Raw genomic sequence first — 25,526 nt, forward strand, 5'->3', positions numbered from 1 at the left:
GTAAATAAACATTATTACATTACCTTTAAATGTTCTGACATAGTAAATAAATGTTATTACATTAAGTTTAAATGTACTGGAGCAGTAAATAAACATTATTATATTAACTTTAAATGTACTGGAATAGTAAATGAATATTATTACATTACCTTTAAATGTACTGACATAGTAAATAAACATTATTACATTAACTTTTAATGTACTGACATATTAAATAAACGTTATTACATTACATCTAAATGTACTGGAGCGGTAAATAAACATTATTATATTAACTTTAAATGTACTGGAATAGTAAATGAATATTATTACATTAACCTTAGATGTACTGGAGCAGCAAGCAAACATTATTACATAAATTTTAAATATACTGAAATAGTATATAAGCATTATAGCCTTAACTTTAAATGTTCAGAAATAGTAAATAAACGTCATAACCTTAACTTTAAATGTACTGGAACAGTAAATGAACACTATGTCATTAACTTGGGCTGCTGCGATTACTTGATGTAATCAATGATTTTGATGATGAAAATGCGTCCACATCAATATTTTAAACCAATGCACCATTTTTTTAATTCATTATAACAAATGGTTTTCTTCAGTATCACTACGTAATTGCTGCTAGGGTTAACAACTATTTTTCTATCGGTTAATCTATCATAAAATAAATTTATGATTGATTAAATTCACATAATAAATTCATATGTTGTGGAATGGTAAATGAACAACATAATATTAACTTTAAATATTCTGGAATAGTAAATGAACATTATAGCATTAACGTTAAATGTTCAGGAATAGTAAGTAAACATTATTACATTAACATTATATGTACTGGAATAGTAAATGAACATTATTACATTAATGTCTTCCACTGTGTACTTTAGCTGCACCATCCTGCCTTTCCAGGAATTTTAAGTAATGTACGAGCACACTGGTTCTGACAGCATTTTGGCAATGGGCTGCCAGTGTGAAAGAAGGAATTTACCAGCATAGTGAGAAAGTTCTGGGTTTTATACCTGATAGGGGGTAGTATAAGTTGAGAGAATGGGAGAGAGTAGCCAGGGTCTATCTGCACATTCAGGTGGAGGGAGAGGAACCTTGCTGACACGAAGATTCAGTCACTTAGTAGTGAAATCCACAACCTCCTAGAAAAACTGAAAATGTTAAGTAAAAACTCAGTATTAAGAAATCAGAAATTATATTAAGTGTCTCCTAAAGCACTCACATGTCTGAAGTCTTTCTGTTGAGGTCTATTTTGTGGCATATAGCTTATTCTTATTTTTGCCCTCTATACATGTTGTTATGTTGTGGGTCTGACTGTTGTGAGTCTGGGTGAGGAGTTATTATGATCAGTAATCATAGTGTGTTTTGGTTTTTGCAGGTATGGCTATGCCTCCGATGGGCGGGGCTGCCCCCACCCTACAGCCTCATCCTCAAACACCTGGCCCCAAGCCGTGGACTGAGAGTAAGTCGGACTGACTTTCAATTAAAACTTTTAAAACATTAAAACTACTCTTGTGTAGATGCTTCCCTTGTTTACTGTTGTTAAGTTTATTTTTCTTTGAAGGTTGGAACAGTGTTTTTAGTTTTTTTCTACTGACTCTCGTTGACTTTGAGGTAGTTTTTTTTTTTAGCATGACCTGGATGCATGTGATGACCTCTAAAGGTCACAGTGCTTGGATTGGCATCCTGACCTCTCTGGGTATATGTGAACTGACCTTAGATCTCATTACACCGAAGCAGTAGATAATAATTCTAGAATTTTGTATTAGTTTGAAGTCAGTGTAACTCATACATTAGTAATATTATGCCTGTAATGACTAGTGTAGTGTGGTGCAGTTCAGTTTCTCCCAAATGGCTAATATTCTCCATATAAAATCAGTCTTAGCAACACTATGCCATGCAGACTACAAGCACAAACATATGAACATTAAAAATCACAATGTAGTCCTGTGTGCTCAGTGGAGCCTAGACTTACACCTTAGACAGATATGCGGGCTAGCACAGGATGCAGTGACCACAGTGAAAACAAACCAGTGAGCTTCTTGCATATCCAATTCCAGGCCAAAGTACTGAGACTGCCAGTGTTCCACAGAAGCTTCCTGTTCCAGCCCCTAGTGGACGCCCCTCCCCAGTCCCCTCCCAGGCTCCGCCCCAACCCCAGGCCACACCCAGCACCTCCCTCTGCCAGCTGCCACAGCCTCAACAGCAGCAGCAGCAGCAGCAGCAGCAGCAGCCTGCAGGCCAGCCCTCTCTCCTCATGCAGCTCCAACAGAAACAAAACCGGATCACTCCAATCCAGAAACCGCAGGGCCTAGATCCTGTGGAGCTGCTGCAAGAGAGAGAGTACAGGTAACAGCCAAGGCAGCCAAGGTTTTTAAAATTTCCTTCCTTGCCTTCCTGCCCTGTGGCCTGCTTTATATCTGTGAACAGCTGTGCACTGTTAAGAAGAGGAGAACCAAACCAAACCAGACCAAACTGAACCAAACCAAACTTTTCTCAGACATTTTCTTTCCCTAGTGACCATTGATTTTAATTATTCTTGCTTTCAAATACGACTAAAAATAAGTCTGTTCGAGGTAGGGGTGTGCAAAAACATTGTTTTTTTTATTAATCTTTTTTTTTTTGAAAAATCGTCCGATTCGATATCGATCTGTAAAGTTTATGGATCTATCTTTTAGGCTAATACACATTTTTTTTTTCCGGTTTTCTATGTTCATTTGGAAATGGTTAAACATGGCCAGAGCATTAAGTAGATGGGCTCTGACATAGCCATAAAACAGGGTAAATGAAGAAGCAGTTAGGTCTAAAATAAAATAATAGGCTGTTTGATCCAAGTTCTGAAATCGCGTTCGTCAAATTCCCGCTTATTTGCAGCATGACTTCATTGCACCATCACTTGGTTTTTTTTAAAAACTGGCTGAGGGATGTTTGTTTTTTTAAAAAAGCTGCCCGGGGGATGTCTGCTTTGGCATTTTGGAGTCGTGCTAATATGCGGAATTGAGCCAAAGTGCAGGGGTGTTGTCATGGAGAGCGCGTGGCTCGCTATAGGCTTTTGATGTCACACAATGCTTAGTCGCATGACCAAACAGCTCAGTGAATCTCTCATTGTTGTAACAGCAGATGCAAAACCAAACTTTTGCATAATATAAGTTTATATTTAAGTTCTTGTTTATATTTGAGTGTAATTGCGAACTCCAATCTATGTTATGGCACATTTCTGTAAGTTAAAGTCCTTGTGAAAGATGGCATATGACTTTTAGACTTGCCCATTTTTATTCTCAGCTATTCTTTTTAGTCAGAAGTCTTTTTTTGTGCTTTGAAAGAGACAGGTTGCTTTTGTTTTTAAGGAGCTATACCCATGTGTCCCTCAAATGAAGAGATTTTGGTTTACAAGCCTTTTCTTTAGTGGTTTTCACAATCTGTTTCCAATGACTCTGCATTTGTAATTTCGTATTCCCTTTAAAGCTTTTTAAACATCTCTCCAAATATGGAAATCTGCTGTATAGTATTTCATATCTCATTCCTAATGAATCGGAATCGAATCAGATTGAATTGAATCGTTAGCTTGTGAATCGGAATCGAAGCTGATCAGGGTATCTCCGCGAATACCCAGCCCTAGTTCGAGGCTGCCTGTTGCCTGAAACAGACTTATTTTTTAGACACTTTTTTTCACTCTTCTTTTGATTGCTAAAGAGCTTAGAGAAAGTGTTCTGGCGGTGTATGTTGATTTTGGGCTTCTGTAGTTATAGATAGCCTTTTAAGTGATTTTGAGTTGAAATTGCAGCAGTGGTAGTTTAAATACGAGGCATAAATTCCCAGATTGCAGATTTCAGACTTACTATTTATTTATTTGTGACATATGTTTTTGCATTAATGGGTAGTCCCAGTTAAAAGACCCTAAGAAGAAGGTGGCCAGGCAGTCTTATTGTGGTTTCACAAGCTTTACCTGCAGTTCTGAGATCTCACAAGATGCAAAGAAAATGTAGATATGAGTGTAATTGCAGTGACAGTCACTGAGAATCATTTCAGCTTTGATTAATGAAAGTAATATGAAATATGAAAAAAACACTTACAAAAAAATGGTTTACAGATTACAGGCCAGGATTGCTCATCGGATCCAAGAGCTGGAGAATTTGCCGGGTTCTCTGCCACCTGACTTGAGGACTAAAGCCACGGTGGAGCTGAAAGCCCTCCGACTGCTGAATTTCCAGAGACAGGTACAGACCATAAGTGATTTCTTAAACACTTTCATGACACCTGAGGCTGGTTTGGATTTATTTTTACCAGTGTTTTCTTAAAAGAAAAACAAAAGCAGAGTGTACAAAACATTTAGTCTGAACTGTAGAGAAAAATCAGTGACAATATTTACGCCAAACAGGTTAAGAGCACTCTCTCACCTGTCAGGTCAATATTCTGATTTTTAAACCGAATTCATGAAGAGAGGGAGGTAACCTGGTGTTCCATACAGAAATGTAAACCTGATAACTGTAAAGCTGATCCCCATTCCCCAGGGAATGAAAAAAGTAAGTTCCCCAGTCCTTTGTCACTGTAAGTTCAGGCCACGTGTGGAGTATCTCATTGTGTCTGACTCTGTCCTTCTCCTCCGTCAGCTGAGACAGGATGTAGTGGCATGCATGCGCAGGGACACCACCCTGGAGACAGCCCTGAATTCCAAGGCCTACAAACGCAGCAAGAGGCAGACGCTGAGAGAGGCACGGATGACAGAGAAACTTGAGAAGCAGCAGAAGATTGAACAGGAGAGAAAACGCAGACAAAAACATCAGGTAATCACCCTGACTCAGTGTACATACTCTGTGGACATCATCAGGCAGAAATATTACATAGTTGACAAAGTTAGGACTGAAATGACATGGGTGACACATGATTCACTACAGGCTTCAGGGTTTTCTCAGCTTTGTCTTACACAACACATTCGCCATTTTCCCAACCACACTAATGTTATAGAAGAAAATTGTGTGATTATTTAATTTAATTAATGAAGTATTTCTTAAAAAGGGTGAATACTCTCTGTATTTGTCATGAATGTGTTTTATTTGATGAACTATAGAGGAAAAAGTTAACTGCTTTATTATTCTTCCACTGTCGTAATCTTTTCATCGTTCTCTCTCTCGTTCTTTCAGGAATATCTGAACAGCATTCTCCAGCATGCTAAGGACTTTAAGGAGTACCATCGGTCCATTTCTGGAAAAATCCAGAAGCTCTCCAAAGCAGTTGCCACATGGCACACCAACACAGAGCGTGAGCAGAAGAAAGAAACAGAGAGAATTGAGAAAGAGAGGATGAGAAGGCTCATGGTACTGGAGAACCTCCCTTTTTCAAATAAAATATCACATGAACTCTTCAGATGTTTAAGGTTCAGACAACAAGGAATATGAAGAAACAAATCTATTAATATTTGGTTTAGATGATTTAATATTTGTAAAATCTGTTAGTATTTGGTTTCGATAACATTTCTAAATCTGATAATATTTATTTTAGATAATGTAATAAATCTAAATCTGATAATATTTATTTTAGATAATGTATTGTTTCTAAATCTATTAATATTTGGTTTAGAAAATGTAATATTTCTAGAACTATTAATATTCTGTTTAGATCATTTGATATTTCTAAATATATTAAGATTTGTTTAGATAATTTTAATATTTGTAAATCTATTAATAATTGGTTTAGATAATTTAAGATTTCTATATCTATTAATATTTGGTTTTATCGGCTGCCCTCTGGGTGCCTGGTAACTTAGCTAGTTACTTACTGTGTCTCTGCTGATGGGAGGGATTTTGTTTCCCACTTGAGTAGTGATTGTGCATACATGTGTTTTCATGGACCTCAGAATGAATTGTGCCTTATTAACGTCAAATGACTTGAGGCTTATGCATGGCCGAATAAGGCCATGTACATAAGTTAAATAGTGACAACTGTCAGGAAGTTAGTTACTGGTCTCAGTCTTAAGCATTTCACACGTTTCCTGGTGTTTCCGATAAACAATACTATTATTATTAATATTATTATCTAATAATAGATATAACCCCCAGACATGTTCCCTATGTTTATGGGTCCAGTCTCAGAGAACTCTTTTTGCTTCACCATTACACAGGCAGAGGATGAGGAAGGCTACAGAAAACTGATCGATCAAAAGAAAGACAAGCGTCTGGCTTACCTGCTCCAGCAGACAGACGAATACGTGGCCAACTTGACTGAGCTGGTTTATGAGCACAAGGCAGCCCAGGCTGCCAAGGAGAAGAAGAAGAGGAAGAGGAAGAAGAAGAAGGTGAGTGTCAGTAGCTGTTGTGAAAATTGCTGTGGGCTGACATACTCTGTAGTGTTTTCTGACTGACCTGTTTTGGTTGTATTCAATGTCTCACAGAAAGTAGAAGAAACTTCTGAAGGAATTGGATCCATTGGACTAGATGGAGAGGTAGGAAGATAAATGAAAACTGAACTTTCTATAGACGTTTCTGAATGTGCAGCTGCTAAGATGTGAGATCCATTGATAATTTTCATGTTTTTTTAATGTTTATAAAAGTGTCATTAATACCTGCATTTAACAAACTGAATAAAGGAAACATATAGTAAATGATGGATACAAAGTGTGCAAAAACAAGGTTAAGTGGTTCCACAGTGGTTCCTAATTAAATTTAGCTGTCTTTTTATCACGTTATGCTTAGGGTCATGGTTGAATATGCTGGTGAGGCCAACTGTCAGACAGCAGTTGTGCCTGAAAAGCCTGTAAAAGGTGATGTGGACATCAGAGTGTGAACAGGCCTTTAGGGACCAAGCAGTGCCAGTGTCCTCTGTGTCAGAGCTAGCTAGTGGTTGGTTTGGCTGATGCGGGGTAGGGGAATAGACCACAGGCCTGTAGAGCACGTTCAGACTAAAGCTGCTCCAGGGAGGCTGGATCGTCCAGTAAAATGAAAGAAGTGCCTGTTATTAAACGGACCATAAACACTGTGACCTCATTGGTAAGGACTGGACTCAGACCACATTATTAATGGTTTATCATTGTAATGGCCCTGTCAGATCACAGACAGCAGTGTGGGGTCTCAGCATAAGCAAACTGTTTTTGATGTCTCTGTAACCACAGTGATGGTCTCAGTGAGTTGAGATGTGTGATGGTAAATGTATACACATGATTATTGTGGTGCAGAGAACACACGGTGTGGTTGACTAAATTGCCGATTCAAATCACGTGGTTGGGAGAGTCTTCCTTCACCTTGCTCTTGACAATGTAACATGTATGGCAGTCACCAAAACATCCCATTAGTTGAATACATGAAGCACGGCTCCTACTATTCCTACCACTGGAGACACATGTGGGCCACAGGTCCTGATTTCAGTGAGGCGTACTTTGTATCCTTCATTTATGTGAGCCTGTCCTTTATCACGGTAGTTACCCCATTACAGTATGTACAATATCAGTACCATCTGTTTACAGTTGTGTGTGGTTGGGCCATAGTGTAGCAATACGAACCTAAAAGTGTTTATATTGTTATGTAAAGTTAAAGGGAAATGTCCCAAACCTCAGACAAATAAGAGATGCAGTTTGTAAAGCTGGTCCTGTCACGGTAGCTCGTGCTGTAAGGCTCTGTGCTCCACTCCTCAGCCCATTGATGAGAGCAGTCAGATGAGTGAGCTGCCTGTGAAGGTCATTCAGACGGAGACAGGCAAAGTTCTGCAGGGAACAGATGCTCCCAAGTCCAGCCAACTGGAGGCATGGCTAGAGATGAACCCTGGGTAAAAACACCTTTTTCTGTCCTTTGCACCTTGGCTTTTGTGGCTTTAGTTAACAGTTTTTCTGGTGGCTGGGTCAGGTATACAACAATGATTTGGTAGTTAGAAAATGCTCAGTTACCGAGTGAAATCTTGTTTCTGTTCAAACAGTTACGAAGTTGCCCCAAGGTCGGATAGTGAGGAGAGTGGCTCAGAGTTTGAAGAAGAGGTGAATTCATATTCTTTTCATCTCACAATTCTAGTTATACACACACACACACACACACAGACACACACACATGCACGCACATGTAAACAAACATGCACACACATGCATGTGCACACTCTCAGACACACATGCATACACACACACACACACACACACACATACATAGATACACAAAATAATTGCCACGCTCTGCATGTATTAATCTTTTCATTTTCTCCTTCTCTCTGTGGTGCCATGTGGTATCTGTCTCCTCATTCTCCTTTTCACCTGTAGCTGTTATCCTCCCAGGCTCCTGCCTCTCATTTGTTTATTTTTTAAGTTGCTGTCGTGCTGAAAAATGACATGTAAGTTTATCTGATGTGACTATGTCTCTGTAGGATGAAGAGGAGGTGGTGTCTCGTGCTGAGTCTGAGGAGAAGAGAATCATTACTGATCCTAACAGTGATGAAGTTTCTGAGACAGCAGCCAAGCACATCATAGAGTATGCTGCCCATTTCCACCTTAACACAGAGTGGCCTGTCAGAGAACTCACTCACACAGGATTCCGTTCAGTGGCATTGTTGAGCTTGCTCTGTCATGTTTCTTTTCTGTAAACTGGCCCTTTGTGCAATATCTGTGTTTGCAGTGTTTTTTCTTCTTCCTTTTTTTTTTAAGCCCCCATATACCAGAGAACACCAGTCTCTCCTGACAGGTCTGAGGATGAGCATGTGAGCTCATAGTCTGTGTTGTGTGTCAGGTCAGCAAAGCAGGATGTGGATGATGAGTACAGTGTTCAGGCCGGACAGACCAGTTCCCAGTCTTACTACGGAGTCGCCCACGCTGTCACTGAGAAAGTGGAAAAACAGTCATCGCTCCTTGTCAATGGAACCCTAAAACAGTACCAGGTACTGCAGGAGCACGGTTCCCAAAAACCTGCCTTACTGGATTTTTTTAGCTGCCTCAGGTATCCCTTAGAACTCTGTGTGTAGGCTACATAACTGCATGTTAGTGTAAACACAATAGCTTTCAAATCCACGGTCACAATGTACTACAGTGGTTAATATCTTGGTGAACATTGATTAGGGACAGTTAATGTGACTTGTTGCTCTTTACTGCAGGCATTTTTCACTAATCATCAATAATCTGGTGTTCTGAGTCAGTCACAGTCTCGATCTTGTAGATGATTAGTGAAGTCATACAGAGGGACACAGATCAGACCAGCTTAGTTTGGGGCTAAAGAATGTTCATCATCCACTGCCACAAATTTCAGTGTAATGTTTTGTTCCATCCATTTTTTGACTACTGCAGTGTTCCTTTCATTACCAAGTTTTCCAGAAGTGGGCTTCTATAGGCATAAGACAGCTGCCTTTTTTTGTCTAGATATGGTTTTGATAACATCTCCTTACACAATATAGTTGTTTGCTTTGCCACAAAATGACAGTGACAGACTACGAGTTCAGTTTGAGGGTCATTGACACCCATTTGTTCACTGTGAAGGGGTGGTCTGTTTCTCTTAATCTTTTCCATTAATTTTTTTTACCCATCCTCACTGATCTCAGATCAGCAGATCATCCTGACAGCTGTTCTGTCCTCTGTGGTGTAGATTCAGGGCCTGGAGTGGATGGTGTCTCTGTATAACAATAATCTGAATGGTATTCTGGCTGATGAGATGGGACTGGGCAAGACCATTCAGACCATCGCCCTCATCACCTATCTGATGGAGCACAAAAGACTGAACGGACCATACCTCATCATTGTTCCTCTCTCGTGAGTCACACATCACATGCAGCTAATGCACAAGCTGTCAACAGACTTCTGTGGATGGAGATATAAACTTTCTAAAATTAGGCTTTTTCATCACAGTTTAACAGTGTTTTTAAAACTTAATTTCCTCTTTAGAAAAGTAAAATCCAATCTGTGGTTTTATCAGATTTTTTGTCACTTGCCGCCATCAGTTCCATGCAGTTTTGCTGCCTTAGCAGAAATATAATTTTCACCGCCTGTTCTTGCTCAAAGAATTATGTTAATTTTCTGCTCTAGTTTCACTCCCTGTATAGTATATGCATGTGGCATGTTTCATGTTGTCACCTGTCCACTCCCACTCACATATACACACTTAACCTATACAAGACTTAACCACTTGGTGGCAGTGTGCTACACTTTACAGAACAGAAGTAGACCCTGGCGGGCAGTAATTAAGAATATTTGCTAGTGAGTTACTAGTACAACACATGAGTGTGTTTGAATTAAAATACGAGTGTTGTCTGAGTAAAGGCACGGGTTTATCAAAATATTTCTGACTAAAATCAAGATGCAAGATGTCTCCTGCACAGACTGACAAAATAGTCCAGACACGCACAACTGGGTCAGTATAGCCAAGATGCTGAAAAACATACAAAGCCTTGATGAATCATTGCATTAGCAGACCCATGCTTCGCAGCTGCAGACCTGGAGTAGATGGGTAGGCTGGTTGGCTCTGTTATTAGGGCATCTGAAGTACTATGGACAGAATGTACTAAACAGCCAAGCAGTGCGTGTTAAGCCAGACTCCCAAGTTCCGCTAAAGCATGCAACATAAAATATGTTATATAATTAACATTATCCTCAAGATGCTTAAAGTTACATGCAGGCATTTGATCCCGAGGAAAGACTCTAAGCTGTCTCTGTCAGTTTTAGCCATACACATTGGCCTGAGAGAGAGGAGAAGGCTAGAGCAGAAATTAATTCACAGAAAAATAGACTTCAGATGTATTTTAAGAGTTTCTGACTTTTATTTATAATCAAACATAATTGACTTGCACAGACATATATCCGTGACTTATCTCTCATAAAGCTGAATGAAGTCTCAAGTCTCAGTCTTTTATTGTGATGGTGCAGGCCTCAGGCCATTGAGCACTCTATACTGTTTTCCCTTTAGAACTCTGTCCAACTGGGTGTATGAGCTAGACAAGTGGGCTCCATCAATTGTCAAAATAGCATACAAGGTAAGTACTGTTACTTTGTTCCTGAAGAGAGATCTCGGTGTGGTGTATTTATGATAGAAATCAGTATTTCAGTACTTGTGTATTTATTATAGAAAACAATATTTCAGTGTTTGTGTATTTATGGTAGAAATCAGTATTTCAGTATCTGTGCATTTATGATAGAAATCAGTATTTTAGTATTTGTGTATTTATGATAGAAATCAATATTTCTCAGTGGCAGGTTTTAAGATTCATTACACTAGACATTACATCTGGTTGGACTAATCAGAGGTTTGAGGAGTAGCCAACCAGTCAAATCATCTGTGTGTGTTAGTGCTGGAATAGGACAAAACATTCAGTCCGAAACAGAGTAATGCTGCACTGAATTTTTTTTTTTTTTTTTTTTTTTTTTTTTTTTTTAGCTAAAACACATTTTTGTTTATTGCAGCACCCCCAGTTGTCAAATGACACCAGATTTTTTGTGTTTCCTCAGAATGGGGTCCCAAGTCCATTTGATACAGCAAACAGTCGCTGAGTTATTTTTTTTTTTTTTTTTTTTTTTTTTCTTGTTTCACTTCTTTTTTTCTTTTTTTTTTTTTTTTTTTTTTTTTTTTTGCTGCACTGAATTTGACATGAGGTAATGTGAGCTTAATCTAGGGTAAATACCTTTCATTTGTTTCTCTGGGGGAATTCAAATCACATCGTTGCACTCATAGAAGGAGCGTTTTCAGATTTGTGCACGTCCAGTGCCCGGCAGTCAGTTTATTCACCTGGTACTGTGTGTCAAAAGTGAGTCTCCCAGTGCTGTACCTGGACACAGAAAATCTGTTGCCCTAAGTGCAGTTGGCTGGGAGAAGAGGAGGGCTTTATTTGTATTGAGTCAAGACAGTTATAAGCTGTCGCTGTTGATTTGTCCGTTGTAAAGGGGACTCCTGCCATGCGAAGGTCACTGGTGCCGCAGCTCCGCAGTGGGAAGTTCAATGTTCTTCTCACCACATATGAGTATATCATTAAGGACAAGCACATCCTAGCCAAGGTAAGACAGCTCAGACTCACCCGACATGGAGGACATAAAATAAATAAATAAAAAATGACAACAGCAGTTCTTATATCACCAGCAGAACTTCTTTTCTGCAGCCAACATGACCTTGTCCTGTAGAGAAACTTTGTTGTTATTGTTCTGTTTTTCTTGTATCTTTTTTTCCTTTGTCTCTCATCCATACTGACCTGTGTGAGCTGTACGTTCTTTTATCTTTGTCACAGATTCGATGGAAATACATGATTGTGGATGAGGGTCACAGGATGAAGAATCACCACTGTAAGCTGACTCAGGTGTTGAACACACACTACGTTGCCCCGCGCCGTCTGCTCCTGACTGGCACCCCACTGCAGAACAAACTGCCTGAGCTCTGGGCCCTGCTCAACTTCCTGCTGCCCACCATCTTCAAGAGCTGCAGCACCTTTGAGCAGTGGTTCAACGCTCCCTTTGCCATGACCGGGGAGAGGGTAATGCTCATATGAGTACACGATACATTTTTTAATAACTTTAAAAATGTCTGTTATTGGGATGGTTAGAGAGTTGTCCCCTTGTCAGAGAGCAAAGAGTAGAATCAATGGCCTGTAGGCACCATTGTGACATTTCCAAACTTTTCTTTGTTTTAGCATTTAGAGAACAGCCCTGTGTGTGACCACTACCAGATGATTTGATTGATATAATCGAGTGTTCCTGCTGGCTGATTTACAGGTGGATCTAAATGAGGAAGAGACCATCCTTATCATTCGCCGCCTGCACAAGGTTCTCCGCCCCTTCCTGCTGCGCAGACTGAAGAAAGAGGTGGAGTCCCAGCTCCCTGAAAAGGTTTGGCTCACACTGTGTAACACTGTAACATGCTGTCATATACTGTATACTGTAATATACTGTAACACTCTGTAACATACTGTAAGAGACTAACAAGTGTAACAGACTGTAACACACAGTAGCATACTGTAAAACCCTGTAACATACTGTAACCCTCCATAACTCCTCATCTCACTGGCCCCTATGGCCATGGACCTTTCTCACCAGACATGGTGTTGATAAATTTTTACAGAGGAAAGGGGAATCAAAGCGTATTACATTTTTGATGTGATAATTTCTGTTATCAATTTAATTGTACTGGTACATGAATGAACTGTAGAATATGGAGTGCAGTCTGTTTGTTTGTGTCTGCAGGTGGAATATGTGATCAAATGTGACAGGTCTGTTTGTTTGTGTCTGCAGGTGGAGTATGTGATCAAATGTGACATGTCTGCAATTCAGAGGGTTCTTTACAGACACATGCAGGGTAAAGGAATCCTGCTCACTGATGGCTCAGAGAAAGACAAGAAAGTAGGTTACTTACTTATTTATTGAGACTAGGGGTCAAATTTACTGGGAACGCTAACTAATATGCTTGTACACAAAAATAAAATGCATAAGCAAACAGTCTCTGTTTGCAGGTGATCTGTCCGCTATCAACAGTCTCATTTCAATGACTAACATATGGTTTAAGTGATATGCTTAAATGTGACACTTAATGAGACTTGATTTCAAACTCATAGAGCCAGCCATCATAAATCTGCTCACAGCTTTACATTTTCCTGGCAAACCCAGTAGTAAATCCAGCCTTGTTTGTGTTCTTTATTTGTCAACCAGGGTAAAGGAGGAGCGAAGACCTTGATGAACACCATCATGCAGCTGAAGAAGATCTGTAACCACCCCTACATGTTCCAGCACATTGAGGTGTGTGAGAAATCAGCCCAGAAATGGAAATAACAGTTCTAATACTCAAAACCACAGCAGGGTTACACTCTTTAAATTAGCTCCGTGTCCAGAGGAAACTGAAAGCTGAAATTCATTCTGTGATACGAAAAACAAGTCCTCACTGGTGTGTGTCTTTCAACAAGTGTTCGAATTTCTGGTCTCTTTAAGGAATCCTTTGCTGAACATCTGGGATATCCAAACGGCATTATCAATGGGTAAGCACTTATTCGTCAGACTTTATAATCTAAGATCCTTTGAGTTGAGAGTCTGAGTGCTACTCTCAGACTGTCTGTAGACCAGAGCAGTAGTCCACAGTACTGGAGATCTACTCACGCTGGTCTGACACACCTGAGTGAGGAACAGGTTAAGATTAGAAAGAAGTGTTTTAGATTAGGACGGGCAGCAGAGTCTCTATTACCGTCTGTACAGTCACTGGGTCTTACTGTTTTCCTGCCAGTCCTGATCTGTATCGTGCATCGGGGAAGTTTGAGCTGTTGGATCGTATCCTGCCCAAGCTGCAGGCAACTCACCACCGAGTCCTGCTCTTCTGTCAGATGACTTCCCTCATGACCATAATGGAGGACTACTTCGCCTACCGCAACTTCCTGTACCTGCGCCTGGACGGTGACTCATTTATTCTCACATTCATTAGTTGATTCATTAATTGATGTGAGTTCAGTGACCATAAGAATAGCACAAGATTTTCAATAGCAGACAAACTGCTCTGGGTTAGGGAAATGGAATCATGACGAGAAATCACTACTCTTTTAGAAAACTCAGCTTGCATTTTTGGATGCATCTTCTCCACAGGGACGACTAAGTCTGAGGACCGTGCAGCTCTGCTGAAGAAGTTTAATGATGAAAATTCACAGTACTTCATCTTTCTCTTGAGCACCAGGGCCGGAGGTCTGGGTCTGAACCTCCAGGCCGCAGACACAGTGATCATCTTCGACAGCGACTGGAACCCACACCAGGTCAGTGTTCACTCAAAACCAACACCTACACCAGATCAGGATTCACACTAAACCAGAACCCACACCAGGTCAGGATTCACACCAAACCAGCACCCACACCATATCAGGATTCACACTAAACCAACACCCACACCAGATCAGTGTTGACACTAAACCAACACCCACACCAGATCAGGATTCACACTGAAACAGTCAGAAGAATGTTCTAGTATTGCTATCAGTACTCCACACATATAATGCAGTTCTCATCAGATGTAACCCAGTTATTATCACAGAGAAGGAATAGAATTAACATTTAAACACAAAAAGTAAAAAGGCACATCATTTCTTTGAAGGAACAATTGGGAAGCTCATCAGCTCCATCAAGTAAGTAATCATTAGATTAGCATGATTTATGGTGTCCCTAAGGAACATGCGATAAAGTACTTATGGCAGCATGTGTATTTTAGTGGAGATATTTTCGTTGATCCCTGTAGGATCTGCAGGCTCAGGACCGGGCCCACCGCATTGGCCAGCAGAACGAAGTGCGTGTGCTACGTCTCTGCACCGTAAACAGTGTGGAGGAGAAGATCCTGGCTGCCGCCAAGTACAAGCTCAATGTGGACCAAAAGGTCATCCAGGCTGGCATGTTTGACCAAAAATCATCCAGTCATGAACGCAGGGCTTTCCTACAGGCCATTCTTGAACATGAAGAGCAGAACGAGGTAGGCCTGTCGACGTCGAGATCCTGGCTCAACCAGTCAGGGCTTTTACCATTATTCCACTTCTTTTGATTGTCTTTCTCTCATACTTTCATTCTTTTTTCTTCTTGTCCCTTTTCACTGGGTTTCCTTTGCCCTTTCTTGTTTTTTGCTGGGCAATTTAAGCCCTGTCCCTCAGTGTGGTGGGTATTTAAAGCACCCTGCGTTTCTGGATCCTATTGTTGGATTTCCCATTCATTAAATCAGCTAGTTTCCTTATTGGCACTGCAGAAAAAATATTATGGGTGTAATTATCTGTATAATTGCTATTGCTGTTTTCAGAGAGGCTAGTTCAGAGTTGGCCAGCAGAGGGCATTCTTTTGTTGCCACCCAGCAGTGAAATGTGTATTAGCCTTAATTATGAGCAGGAATAATAACTCAAACAGGCGTGCTGGGTGACAAAAATATCCATAGTCAGTCCAACAGTGCATAAAATGTGGTCAAAAATATCACCCAGTAAATATGGCAATATAAATATCACATTGAAGCAGACCTGCAGCTCTCTGTCTGTGGGTTTCATTTAAGTCAGAGTTTGGTGTATTATTTACATACTCAGTTTGGTTTGCTGTCGGACCATTTTTTATGTGTTGATTTGGAGTGTGATTAAAAGCTTTTGTGTTTAATGAAGCGAATCTGTTATTGAATTATCTGAATGTGACAGGGGACACAAGCAACATGGATGTCATAGTCACTTTATTTACAAAGTTATGGGGTGTGTGTGATAATTCTGTGTGTGTATGTGTGTAACAGGAAGAAGATGAAGTTCCTGATGATGAAACACTCAATCAGATGATAGCACGTAACGAGGAGGAGTTTGAGCTCTTCATGGTAACTGTTAAAATTAGTCAGATTGTCATGCATATGCATATGTCCCTACACGTTTTTATTTATTATCAGAAAAGCTGTGAATCTGTGATAATTCTGTAAGTTATTTTTGGAAAAGTATGAGATTACAGTTGCACACTGACTCGTCGATTTGAGTTAAAGATAATATTAATTTTGGCGTCTCATGGGTGATTCAATAGAAGTAGTTTTGTCAATTTCAGTGTCTCGTTGGTGATTCAGTAGAGGTAGTTTTAGCACCACCTACTCCTCAGAGCCTGACCTGACGTTTTTTTTCAGATTTTAAATGATCTGACAGAGAGTGGAGGGTGTTTTTAACTGCTACTCCAAATTCATAGACAGAGTATCCCATGATAAATCAGTGTGTGAATGTAAGCAGATTGTTTCTGTGTTTAGTGCTAAACAAAACCTTAAAAGACAATACTGTGTCTGGAGGGTCATGTCACATGGATGGTTACATTTGTTACACATTTTAACAAATTTATTACTAATATCAAGACTTAAACTTCATATGACATATGAAAATGTATATTTATTTGGACTTACAGTAATAAAACACTGAACCCATAATTGTCTTATTTTGTGTCTGGTCCATAGCGCATGGATATGGACCGTCGACGGGAGGATGCGCGGAACCCCAAGCGTAAGCCTCGTCTGATGGAGGAGGATGAACTGCCCTCCTGGATCATTAAAGACGACGCAGAAGTGGAGAGACTCACCTGTGAGGAGGAGGAGGAGAAAATGTTTGGCCGCGGCTCCCGCCATCGCAGAGACGTGGATTACAGTGACGCCCTCACGGAGAAACAGTGGCTGAGGGTAGAGTCACCTCTCATGGCACACCACAAATGCATGCAATGTTATTCATGAAGTCAGAGTCAGCTGGGTTTGCAGGTTGTCCAGAGTAATGAAAATCCCAGATAAGTAGTTTCATTTGGTCCAACAATTCTCTACACTACAACTTTCATTCGACGTCTGGCCATGTTTTGATTTTATATTTAAGATTTTAAATACTCTGTAAATCTGCACTCTCCTCTTTCCATGAGGTTTTCTTAACGTTTGCGTCTTAGATGTAAGTTACATTGTCCTTTTGACAGAAAACTCCCTGAATAACTGACAGCTCTCATCACTGCCACACAGGCATAACTCACGCTCTTTCATACACCAAAACCTGACGTTCAGGCTCTTTTATACACCAAAACCTGACATTCATGCTCTTTCATACACCAAAACCTGACATTCATGCTCTTTCATACACCAAAACCTGACATTCATGCTCTTTCATACACCAAAACCTGACATTCATGCTCTTTCATACACCAGAACCTGACATTCACGCTCTTTTATACACCAAAACCTGACATTCACGCTCTGTCATACACCAAAACCTGACGCTCAGACATACAGGCATGGCTTATGCTCTTTCATACACCAAAACCTGATGTTCACACACACATCACTTTATTTGGAGAAGCCAGTCGGAGAGCCCGCGAGGCGCTGTGTTCTGCCGACCCCTGGGGAGACACGCAAAGGTGCTCCACTAATTCAGTCAAAATAAGAAACCGTGTGGAATGAAGAGAGAATTGGACTGGCACTGGAGGATCACAAACACTGCCTCCCTTTGCTGAGTTGTATACATCCACTGAGACTTGTTGTGGATCATTTGTAAAGAAATGCTTTTTATGGTTGTACTGGGGACTGACAGACTTGTAAGTTGTGTTGAAATGTTAGAGCTATCAAAGTTTAAAACGTTGTATATACTTTGAGTATGTTTTCATAAACAGCCTTGAATACATGAGGGATGCTCCTGAATGACAGCTCAGCTGGTCGGTAGTGCATTTAGCATCTCTGTTAGAGAGGTAGGAACACCTGTCATAGTGCAGCATTGTGAACAAAACTCATCACACACATTTCGAGTCTACAGACCAGACTGTTCACACACATTTACACACAGGTAGTTGCATTCAAGTAATAAAATGTTTTGCGTCATTCAACACTTGTAATGGGAAGACATCACTTTTGTTCTCAGTTTTTCTCTGTACTGTGGTGGAGAATGGAGGACATGCAAAGAGAAGACAGAACAGATTAACCGTCTTTTACATGGTTTAATTTACTGTGACCAGTCACAGGGGCAGGCAGTTCCCTTATCTGCCTCTCAGTCGGGGGATATCAGTCTGAATGCCAGCAGGTATCTCAGGGTAGTGCCATGTACTGTTTTCATTTCGCTGTGTGTTATATTGCCGGTCTTGTTTTCGTACATGTTTAACTCCATCTGTAAACAAGCTTAGAACGTTCACGGGGGACTAATTTCTCAAGCCACTCTCTCCAAAATATTGTGGGTATATGAAGTTTGAATACATATGAAACTGGTACACTCACATGACCAAAAGCAATGATAGGATGTGGACTGTTCATAGGAAAACAATGTGTTCTTCTGCTCTAAACTCATTTAGAAGCCATTGTGAAAGTCAAACCTTTTCACCTTTAGGCCATTGAAGATGGTAACCTGGAAGAGATGGAAGAGGAGATTCGTCTGAAGAAGAGGAAAAGGAGGAGACATGTGGACAAAGATGGCAGGAGAGAGGATGGAGAGAAGGCCAAAAAGAGGAGAGGGCGCCCCCCAGCAGAGAAACTCTCCCCCAACCCTCCAAAGCTCACCAAACAGATGACAGCCATTGTGGACACTGTCATCAACTACAGAGATGGGTAAGACCCGCCAAATTTGTCCTGGCCCAAAGAACCTCACCCTCCTGAGAGCAGAAAGTCTGACCCCAATCCTAACCCCAACAGTGACCTCAACCCTAAGCCTAACAATGAGCCTAACGGTGAGAAGCTGTCTCTGTCTTCTCTCTCGAGTACATTTGTGAAGAGTTTTGCTGTTTTAAGTTTGTTTGTTTGTTTGTTTGAGATGTGTTTGGTAATTGTGCAGTCTCGTGATGCCAGTGAATCAGTTGTGGATTTTATTATAGTTTCTCACTATTGGTTTATATTAACTTTTTTCTGAGAAGAATAATTTTGAACATTTATTTTTGATGATATCGCTCTCCAGAAATGTTTGTGCCCTGATAAACATGTCTGTGTTTTTGGGAATAATTACGGACTGAACGTACAGTATGTTCTTCCTAAACACGCTCAGCTCTAACCAAGAATCCATGACCTGCTTTCCAAATGTCTTATTCCTCTCTTGTCACTCTGGACGTAATAAAAATATATTTTTTCATAACCCCAGACATGTCATTGAGCCTGCTGCAAGAATTTCCACTCCAACAATTCCATATCCTCAGAAGAGTCCTCATTTTTCTCCGATAACATGCTAGCTGTACTGCAGTGCACTGCCATGAGTTAATGGTGTCCAGGCCATTATGCCAAACTAAATAGAATTATATCTCGACTTTGTTTTGCTTTGTTTCAGTTTGGCGTGTCTGCATCGTCTTTTAACACAAGCTGTTGAGTAATTTCTACTGTAGCCACTCAGTGGTGAATTGTTGAAGTATGTTGGATATCATGGACACGGCCTGTTATGGAATGTGTGAAAATGTTGGACAGACCTGAGTTTCTGATGTTACAGATAGTCTTTTAATAAGAGCCTTCACTCAGACCACATCCTGACTGGTCTGGTCTCAGAAGGGGAATATACTAAATATATTTGCATATTTTGTGTGGTTCTGTTGCCATGACGACCACTAACTCAGCAGCACGCATCAAGGACAGAACACTTTCCTGTACTCTCTCTCTTTTATTTTCTCGTCTTCACCTCTGCTATCTGTGCAGCTTTGTCCTCCCTTTGTCATTGGGCGTGTGCATGAAAAGTCTCAGAGATTATTAATGTCCACGAACAGGATGCACTGGCTGAAATATTTTGTTCATGCGCAAAGCAACATTAGTGATCTGTTAAGTGTGATGTCATGAAATGTCTCTCTGATCTTATTTTGAAGAGGGTTGATGTAGGGATTTCTGAGAAGTTGACCTCATATTAAGATTAATTTAGATATGACCTGTGAGAACAGAATACATTTATGAGTTTGTAACTTTGAGGAAATGTTTTGGTCATCTCAGACGATCTCCAGCATAGCATGCATGCTCTCAGAAAACAAACAGAAATAGAAGTTCATTTTGAATGAATTGATTTAATTACAAGAAAAGAGACAAAATATGACAAAAATATGATTTCTATCATGACTTGAAATGCATTCAAAACAGGCGTGTGGTAGTTGCTGCTGATGTTTGTGGGTGGAAAAGCATCAGCCCAGACATTGCCCTGTTTGACTGATTTCAGATCAGGCCGGCAGCTGAGTGAGGTGTTTGTGCAGCTGCCCTCGCGGAAAGAGCTCCCAGAATACTACGAGCTGATAAGGAAGCCGGTGGACTTTAAGAAGATCAAGGTAAATCAGAGTCTGCCGTGTGCAGGGATCAGAAAGCACTGCGGGGTGCCGGCAGATCTCTGGCCCTGTCTCTTATCTGTATTGTGAAGCTGTGAAAAGCAATACCCATCACTGTGGCAGTGGATTACAACAGTCTAAACAGCTGACTCTGGTTATCAGATGGTGATGCAGAGTTGGGCTCCTGTTATGAAACGGTGATGGGGACTTTAGCCTGGTTTTACAGTTATCATGCTCAGATTTAGGAGTAAGGAGTAAGGTGATTTGTTGTTGTTGTTGTTTTGCAGGAGCGGGTGCGTAATCATAAATACAGGAGTGTGAACGACCTTGAGAAAGACGTCATGCTACTCTGTCACAATGCCCAAACCTACAACCTGGAGGGCTCACAGGTCAGTGCATTCACTACACAAGACATCTCCCTGTACCCATGTCTCTGTCTACCCATAATGCATCACACAACCAGCCCTCTATCCATAATGCATTACACACCGGACCTCTACCCATATTGCATTACACAACCAAACCTCTACCCATAATGCATTACAAACCAGACCTCTACCCATGATGCATCACACAACCAAACTTCTACACATAATGCATTGCACAACCAGACCTCTACCCATAATACATCACATATCCTGACCTCTACCCATAATGCATTACACAACCAAACTTCTACCCATAATGCATTACACAACCAGGCCTCTACCCAAAATGCAGTACACACTAGACCTCTACCCATAATGCATTACACAGCCGGAATCTCTACCCATAATGCAGTACACACCGCAGCAGTGTTGTAGTACTCAAGTCCAGGAGCCGTTTTTGGTGACTTGGACTTCAACTCGAGTCATCATGATTGTCACTCGTCACTCGGACTTGTACTCGGACTTAATAGTTTCTTACTTGGACTTGGACTCGGACTTGGACTCGGACTTGGACTCGACAGTTTGGACGCAAATATGTGACCCACTTGTTGTGCTTTCATTCTGCCTTTGTTGTTGATGGAAGGGAGGAACAATGACAGGCAGATTGTCCAGTCCAGAAATTCCGCCATCTGTCTGTCGTCACCAATCAGTGCATTCTTCTCCCAGCTAAGCCCTATGTAATCATTCTAACCTCTGTAGAAGAAGCAAATTGCTGCAGTTACTTTATGTTATTTCACTGAAGTTTTATCAACAGATTGTGGTATTTTCTTGTTCACCATGAACACCTCTAAAGGAGTGTTATCTTGACTCCATTCTGCTGTCCCTCTTGGATTATTACCACATTCCAACATATAGTATAGGCTACCTCATCATATTTGTATTGCGCTGCATTGTTTCCATAAAAAATTAAAACAACTTTATTATTTATTATGTTGCTGAGCTACTTGTCTTGGATCTGTTTTGTTGGTAGAGCTAATATTTCCGTGTACAAAAAGGCACAAGAGGTTATAGCTGAGTGTAAAACTCCTGGAATGTAAACAGCACAGCACAGCCATTCCAGCAGCCCCTGTATACCATGTCCTCAAGTTATGTTATTGCTTTTTGTACATGCAGTTATATTAACATTGGAAGTGAAGTCCATCAATAAAAACCTGAAGTTGTTAAAAATCTTTATGGTGTAAAAGGTTGGGAAAAAAAATTCTCCGTCCTCTTTATCCCAGATTGATTTGATTTGATAGCATTTATTTCTGACACCTTGACTCAGACTTTGACTTACACTGCGGTCACATTGTCTTTTTTGCTTAGGAAGGTTCCTAACTGAGTGAAGTGACCTGGAAGTATCTAAGTGGCAGCCATGATAAGAGGTGGTCGAATTCTCTAAATGCTAATTCTTAATGCTAGTTTTTTTGTTTAGTTTAAGAGTTTATTTGTCATATGTAGGTTAACAAAGGGTCAACGGTGAAATGTGTGAGACGAGAGAAACAGGTCAACTCAGCAATAAGAGCACACTAGTCGTAAGAATAAAAGTACAGGGATTAAATAAATAAAGAGTAAGACACTAAGGAGTAGAATAGAGCAAAATAGGGGATTAAAAATATAAGAGTAGGAGAATAAGGAGTTAACTAAGTAAAAAATAGAAAAGAGAGGTATGAGCCATGAACAATTAAGGTACAAGGAGGGTGCGCAATAAATATAACAGAATAAGTAATAGAATATGAAATATACACTATATACATGCGAAGGAGGCTTAAAATTAAAATTTAAAGTGGCGAGTGTGAACAACGGTATTGCACACGGGGGATGTACAGCTTTATGTACCAGTGTAGTGTCAGTGCAGTATCATGTAAACATGAATCAGATATGGAGTAATCAATGTGCAGCAGTGCATTGAAACTGCAGTAGACAGTGGACAGTGCAGTAGGGAGTAACCTGTGTAGGTAATCAGTGCAGTGCAAGTTAGTAGTTGAGTTACAGTGCACTTGAGCAGTGGACAGTGCAACAAGCAGGTAGTCCAGTCTCCAATGGGGGATGTTTAGTTGTGTGAGTTGAGAAGCCTGGTGGCCTGGTGGTAAAAACTGTCCTTAAGTCTGGTGGTACATGCAGCCATGCTCCTGTATCGTCTGCCAGCTGGTAACAAGGAGAACAGTCTGCGTGCTGGGTGGCTGCGGTCCTTAATGATGCTGTGAGCCTTCCGCAGACACCGCTGGTGGAAGATGTCCTGAATGGCAGGGAGTCTGTTGCCTGTGATGTGTTGTGCCACATCCACCACTCTCTGTAGTGATTTGCGGCTGTGGGCAGAGCAGTTCCTGTACCAAACCGTGATGCAGCCTGTCAGCAAGCTCTCGATGGTGCACCTGTAGAAGTTGGTGAGGATGCTGGTGTTCATGCCAAACTTCCTCAATCTTCTCAAGAAATAGAGCCGCTGGCGAGCCTTCTTGACCATGGTGTCTGTGTGTAGTGACCAGGAGAGGTCCTCAGTGATGTGTACACCGAGGAACTTGACTTTGCTGGCCCTCTCAACCTCAGCATCACCAATGTGGATGGGGAGGTGCCCACCCCCCTGCTGTCTCCTGAAGTCTACGATCATCTCTTTGGTTTTACTGATGTTGAGAGAGAGGTTGTTGTCTTGGCACCAGCTGGTTAGTGCCCTCATCTCCTCTCTGTAAGCCGTCTCATCGTTGTCTGTGATGAGGCCCAGGATGCTCGTGTTGTCAGCAAACTTGATGATGACATTTGAGCTGTGCTTGGCAGTACAGTCGTAGGTGAACAGGGAGTATAGTAGGGGGCTGAGCACACAGCCCTGTGGTGCGCCTATGTTGAGGATCAGTGATGATGAGGTGTGGCTGCCAATTCTCACCACCTGGGGCCTGCCCGTCAGGAAGTCTAATATTCAGCTGCAGATGGAGGGTGCTAGACCAAGTTCAGCGAGCTTTGAGACGAGTTTTGAGGGAATGATGGTTTTGAATGCCAAGCTGTAGTCAATGAAGAGCATTCTCACATAAGTATTCCCCTTGTCCAGGTGGGTGAGCACGGTGTGTATCGCCAAGGCGATGGCGTCACCTGTGGCCCTGTTTGGTCTGTATGCAAACTGAAGAGGGTCCAAGGTGACAGAAAGGGAGGAGCAGATGTGGATTTTAACCAGTCGCTCGAAGCACTTCCTGATGACTGATGTCAGTGCAACAGGGCGGTAGTCATTTAGACAGGAGACCATTGGTGTCTTGGGGACAAGAACGATAGTGGATGCCTTCAGGGAGGTGGGGACCACGGACTGACTCAGGGAGAGGTTGAAGATGTTGGTGAACACCTCCATCAGTTGGTCAGCGCGCACTCTGAGAGCCCGGCCAGGGATGTCATCTGGCCCTGGAGCTTTGCGGGGGCTGACCCTTTTGAAGGACCGTCTCACATCAGCTGTTTCTAGGGTCAGCGTAGCAGCCTTCCCATCCAACATGTGGGTGCACGATGGGCGCTGTGTTGTCTGTATCAAACCGTGCGTAAAAGGTGTTTAGCTCATCTGGGAGCGATGCTTTGCGCTGGGCAATGTCCTTGTTTTTCCCCTTGTAGTCTGTGATGCAGCACAGTCCACTCCACATGCTCCTGGGGTCAGAGCTGTAGTAGCTGGACTCCACTTTGTCCCTATACTTCTTCTTGGCATCCCTGATGGACTTCCGGAGGTCATATCTGGCTGCTTTGTAGGCGTCAGGGTCCCCTGAGTTGAAGGCGGTGGTCCGCGCTTTGAGTTTAGCGCGAATCTCCCCATTAACCCAGGGCCTCTGGTTCGGGTAGGTCCAAACAGTGGTTTTTGGGACAACATCGCTGATACACTTGGTTATATAGCTTATGACAGAGTCTGTGTATTCATTAATGTTGCCATCCGCTGCATCCTCAAACATCTGCCAGTCAGTAGTCTCAAAACAGTCCTGAAGGACCCCCTCAACCTCTCTGTCCCATTTGTAGATGTCCCTGGTAACTGGTTTTTCCTGTTTCAACTTCTGCCTATATGCAGGCAGCAGCAGGATGGAGCAGTGGTCCGCCTTTCCAAAAGCAGGGCGGGGGAGGAGTTTGTAGCAGTCTTTGAATGGGGTGTAGCAGTGATCCAGGGTCTGTTCTCCCCTGGTGGGAAAAGTGATGTTTGATAGTATTTTGGGAGAACTTTCTTCATATTGGCTCTGTTGAAGTCTCCCAAAACAACGAGTGCAGCCTCTGGGTATGAGTTTTCCAGTCCGTTTATGATCCTACACAGCTCGTCCAGTGCTGAAGGTTTATCAGCCTGTGGGGGGATGTAAACAGCTGTGAGGAGGACTGAGCTGAACTCTCTGGGGAGGTAGAAGGGTCTAACTTTGATGGTCAGCAGCTCCAGTACCGGGGAACAGTACGTTGTTAAAACACAGATATCCTTGGCCCACGAAGAGTTAACCATAAAGCACACACCCCCTCCTCTCGTCCTGCCTGAGTCTTCCCTTCGATCTTGCCGG

The 25,526-nt window shown here is 41.6% G+C and overlaps 1 protein-coding gene across 4 annotated transcripts in view; it reads left to right on the plus strand.

The window, feature by feature from the left end:
• Window positions 1-25,526, plus strand: part of smarca2 (SWI/SNF related BAF chromatin remodeling complex subunit ATPase 2) — a 54,056-nt gene that overhangs the window by 18,338 nt on the left and 10,192 nt on the right. For 2 of the 4 annotated variants that reach the window (XM_030788843.1, XM_030788827.1), the window contains exons 5-31: window positions 1,388-1,471; window positions 2,070-2,358; window positions 4,100-4,226; window positions 4,620-4,793; window positions 5,151-5,324; window positions 6,128-6,301; window positions 6,398-6,448; window positions 7,634-7,764; window positions 7,912-7,969; window positions 8,347-8,450; window positions 8,706-8,853; window positions 9,552-9,715; window positions 10,866-10,932; window positions 11,837-11,947; window positions 12,175-12,417; window positions 12,656-12,769; window positions 13,172-13,279; window positions 13,586-13,672; window positions 13,862-13,908; window positions 14,151-14,317; window positions 14,504-14,667; window positions 15,144-15,371; window positions 16,158-16,235; window positions 16,848-17,066; window positions 18,736-18,953; window positions 20,524-20,629; window positions 20,914-21,015. In XM_030788843.1, the coding sequence (XP_030644703.1) occupies window positions 1,388-1,471; window positions 2,070-2,358; window positions 4,100-4,226; window positions 4,620-4,793; window positions 5,151-5,324; window positions 6,128-6,301; window positions 6,398-6,448; window positions 7,634-7,764; window positions 7,912-7,969; window positions 8,347-8,450; window positions 8,706-8,853; window positions 9,552-9,715; window positions 10,866-10,932; window positions 11,837-11,947; window positions 12,175-12,417; window positions 12,656-12,769; window positions 13,172-13,279; window positions 13,586-13,672; window positions 13,862-13,908; window positions 14,151-14,317; window positions 14,504-14,667; window positions 15,144-15,371; window positions 16,158-16,235; window positions 16,848-17,066; window positions 18,736-18,953; window positions 20,524-20,629; window positions 20,914-21,015 (3,737 nt within the window). Of the gene's footprint in view, window positions 1-1,387; window positions 1,472-2,069; window positions 2,359-4,099; window positions 4,227-4,619; window positions 4,794-5,150; window positions 5,325-6,127; window positions 6,306-6,397; window positions 6,449-7,633; window positions 7,765-7,911; window positions 7,970-8,346; window positions 8,451-8,705; window positions 8,854-9,551; window positions 9,716-10,865; window positions 10,933-11,836; window positions 11,948-12,174; window positions 12,418-12,655; window positions 12,770-13,171; window positions 13,280-13,585; window positions 13,673-13,861; window positions 13,909-14,150; window positions 14,318-14,503; window positions 14,668-15,143; window positions 15,372-16,157; window positions 16,236-16,847; window positions 17,067-18,735; window positions 18,954-20,523; window positions 20,630-20,913; window positions 21,016-25,526 lie in introns of all 4 variants that reach the window. The other 2 variants (XM_030788851.1, XM_030788835.1) reach the window with 1 other exon arrangement.

The sequence above is a fragment of the Chanos chanos genome, chromosome 1 (assembly GCF_902362185.1).
Source record: "Chanos chanos chromosome 1, fChaCha1.1, whole genome shotgun sequence".
Lineage (NCBI taxonomy): Eukaryota > Metazoa > Chordata > Actinopteri > Gonorynchiformes > Chanidae > Chanos > Chanos chanos.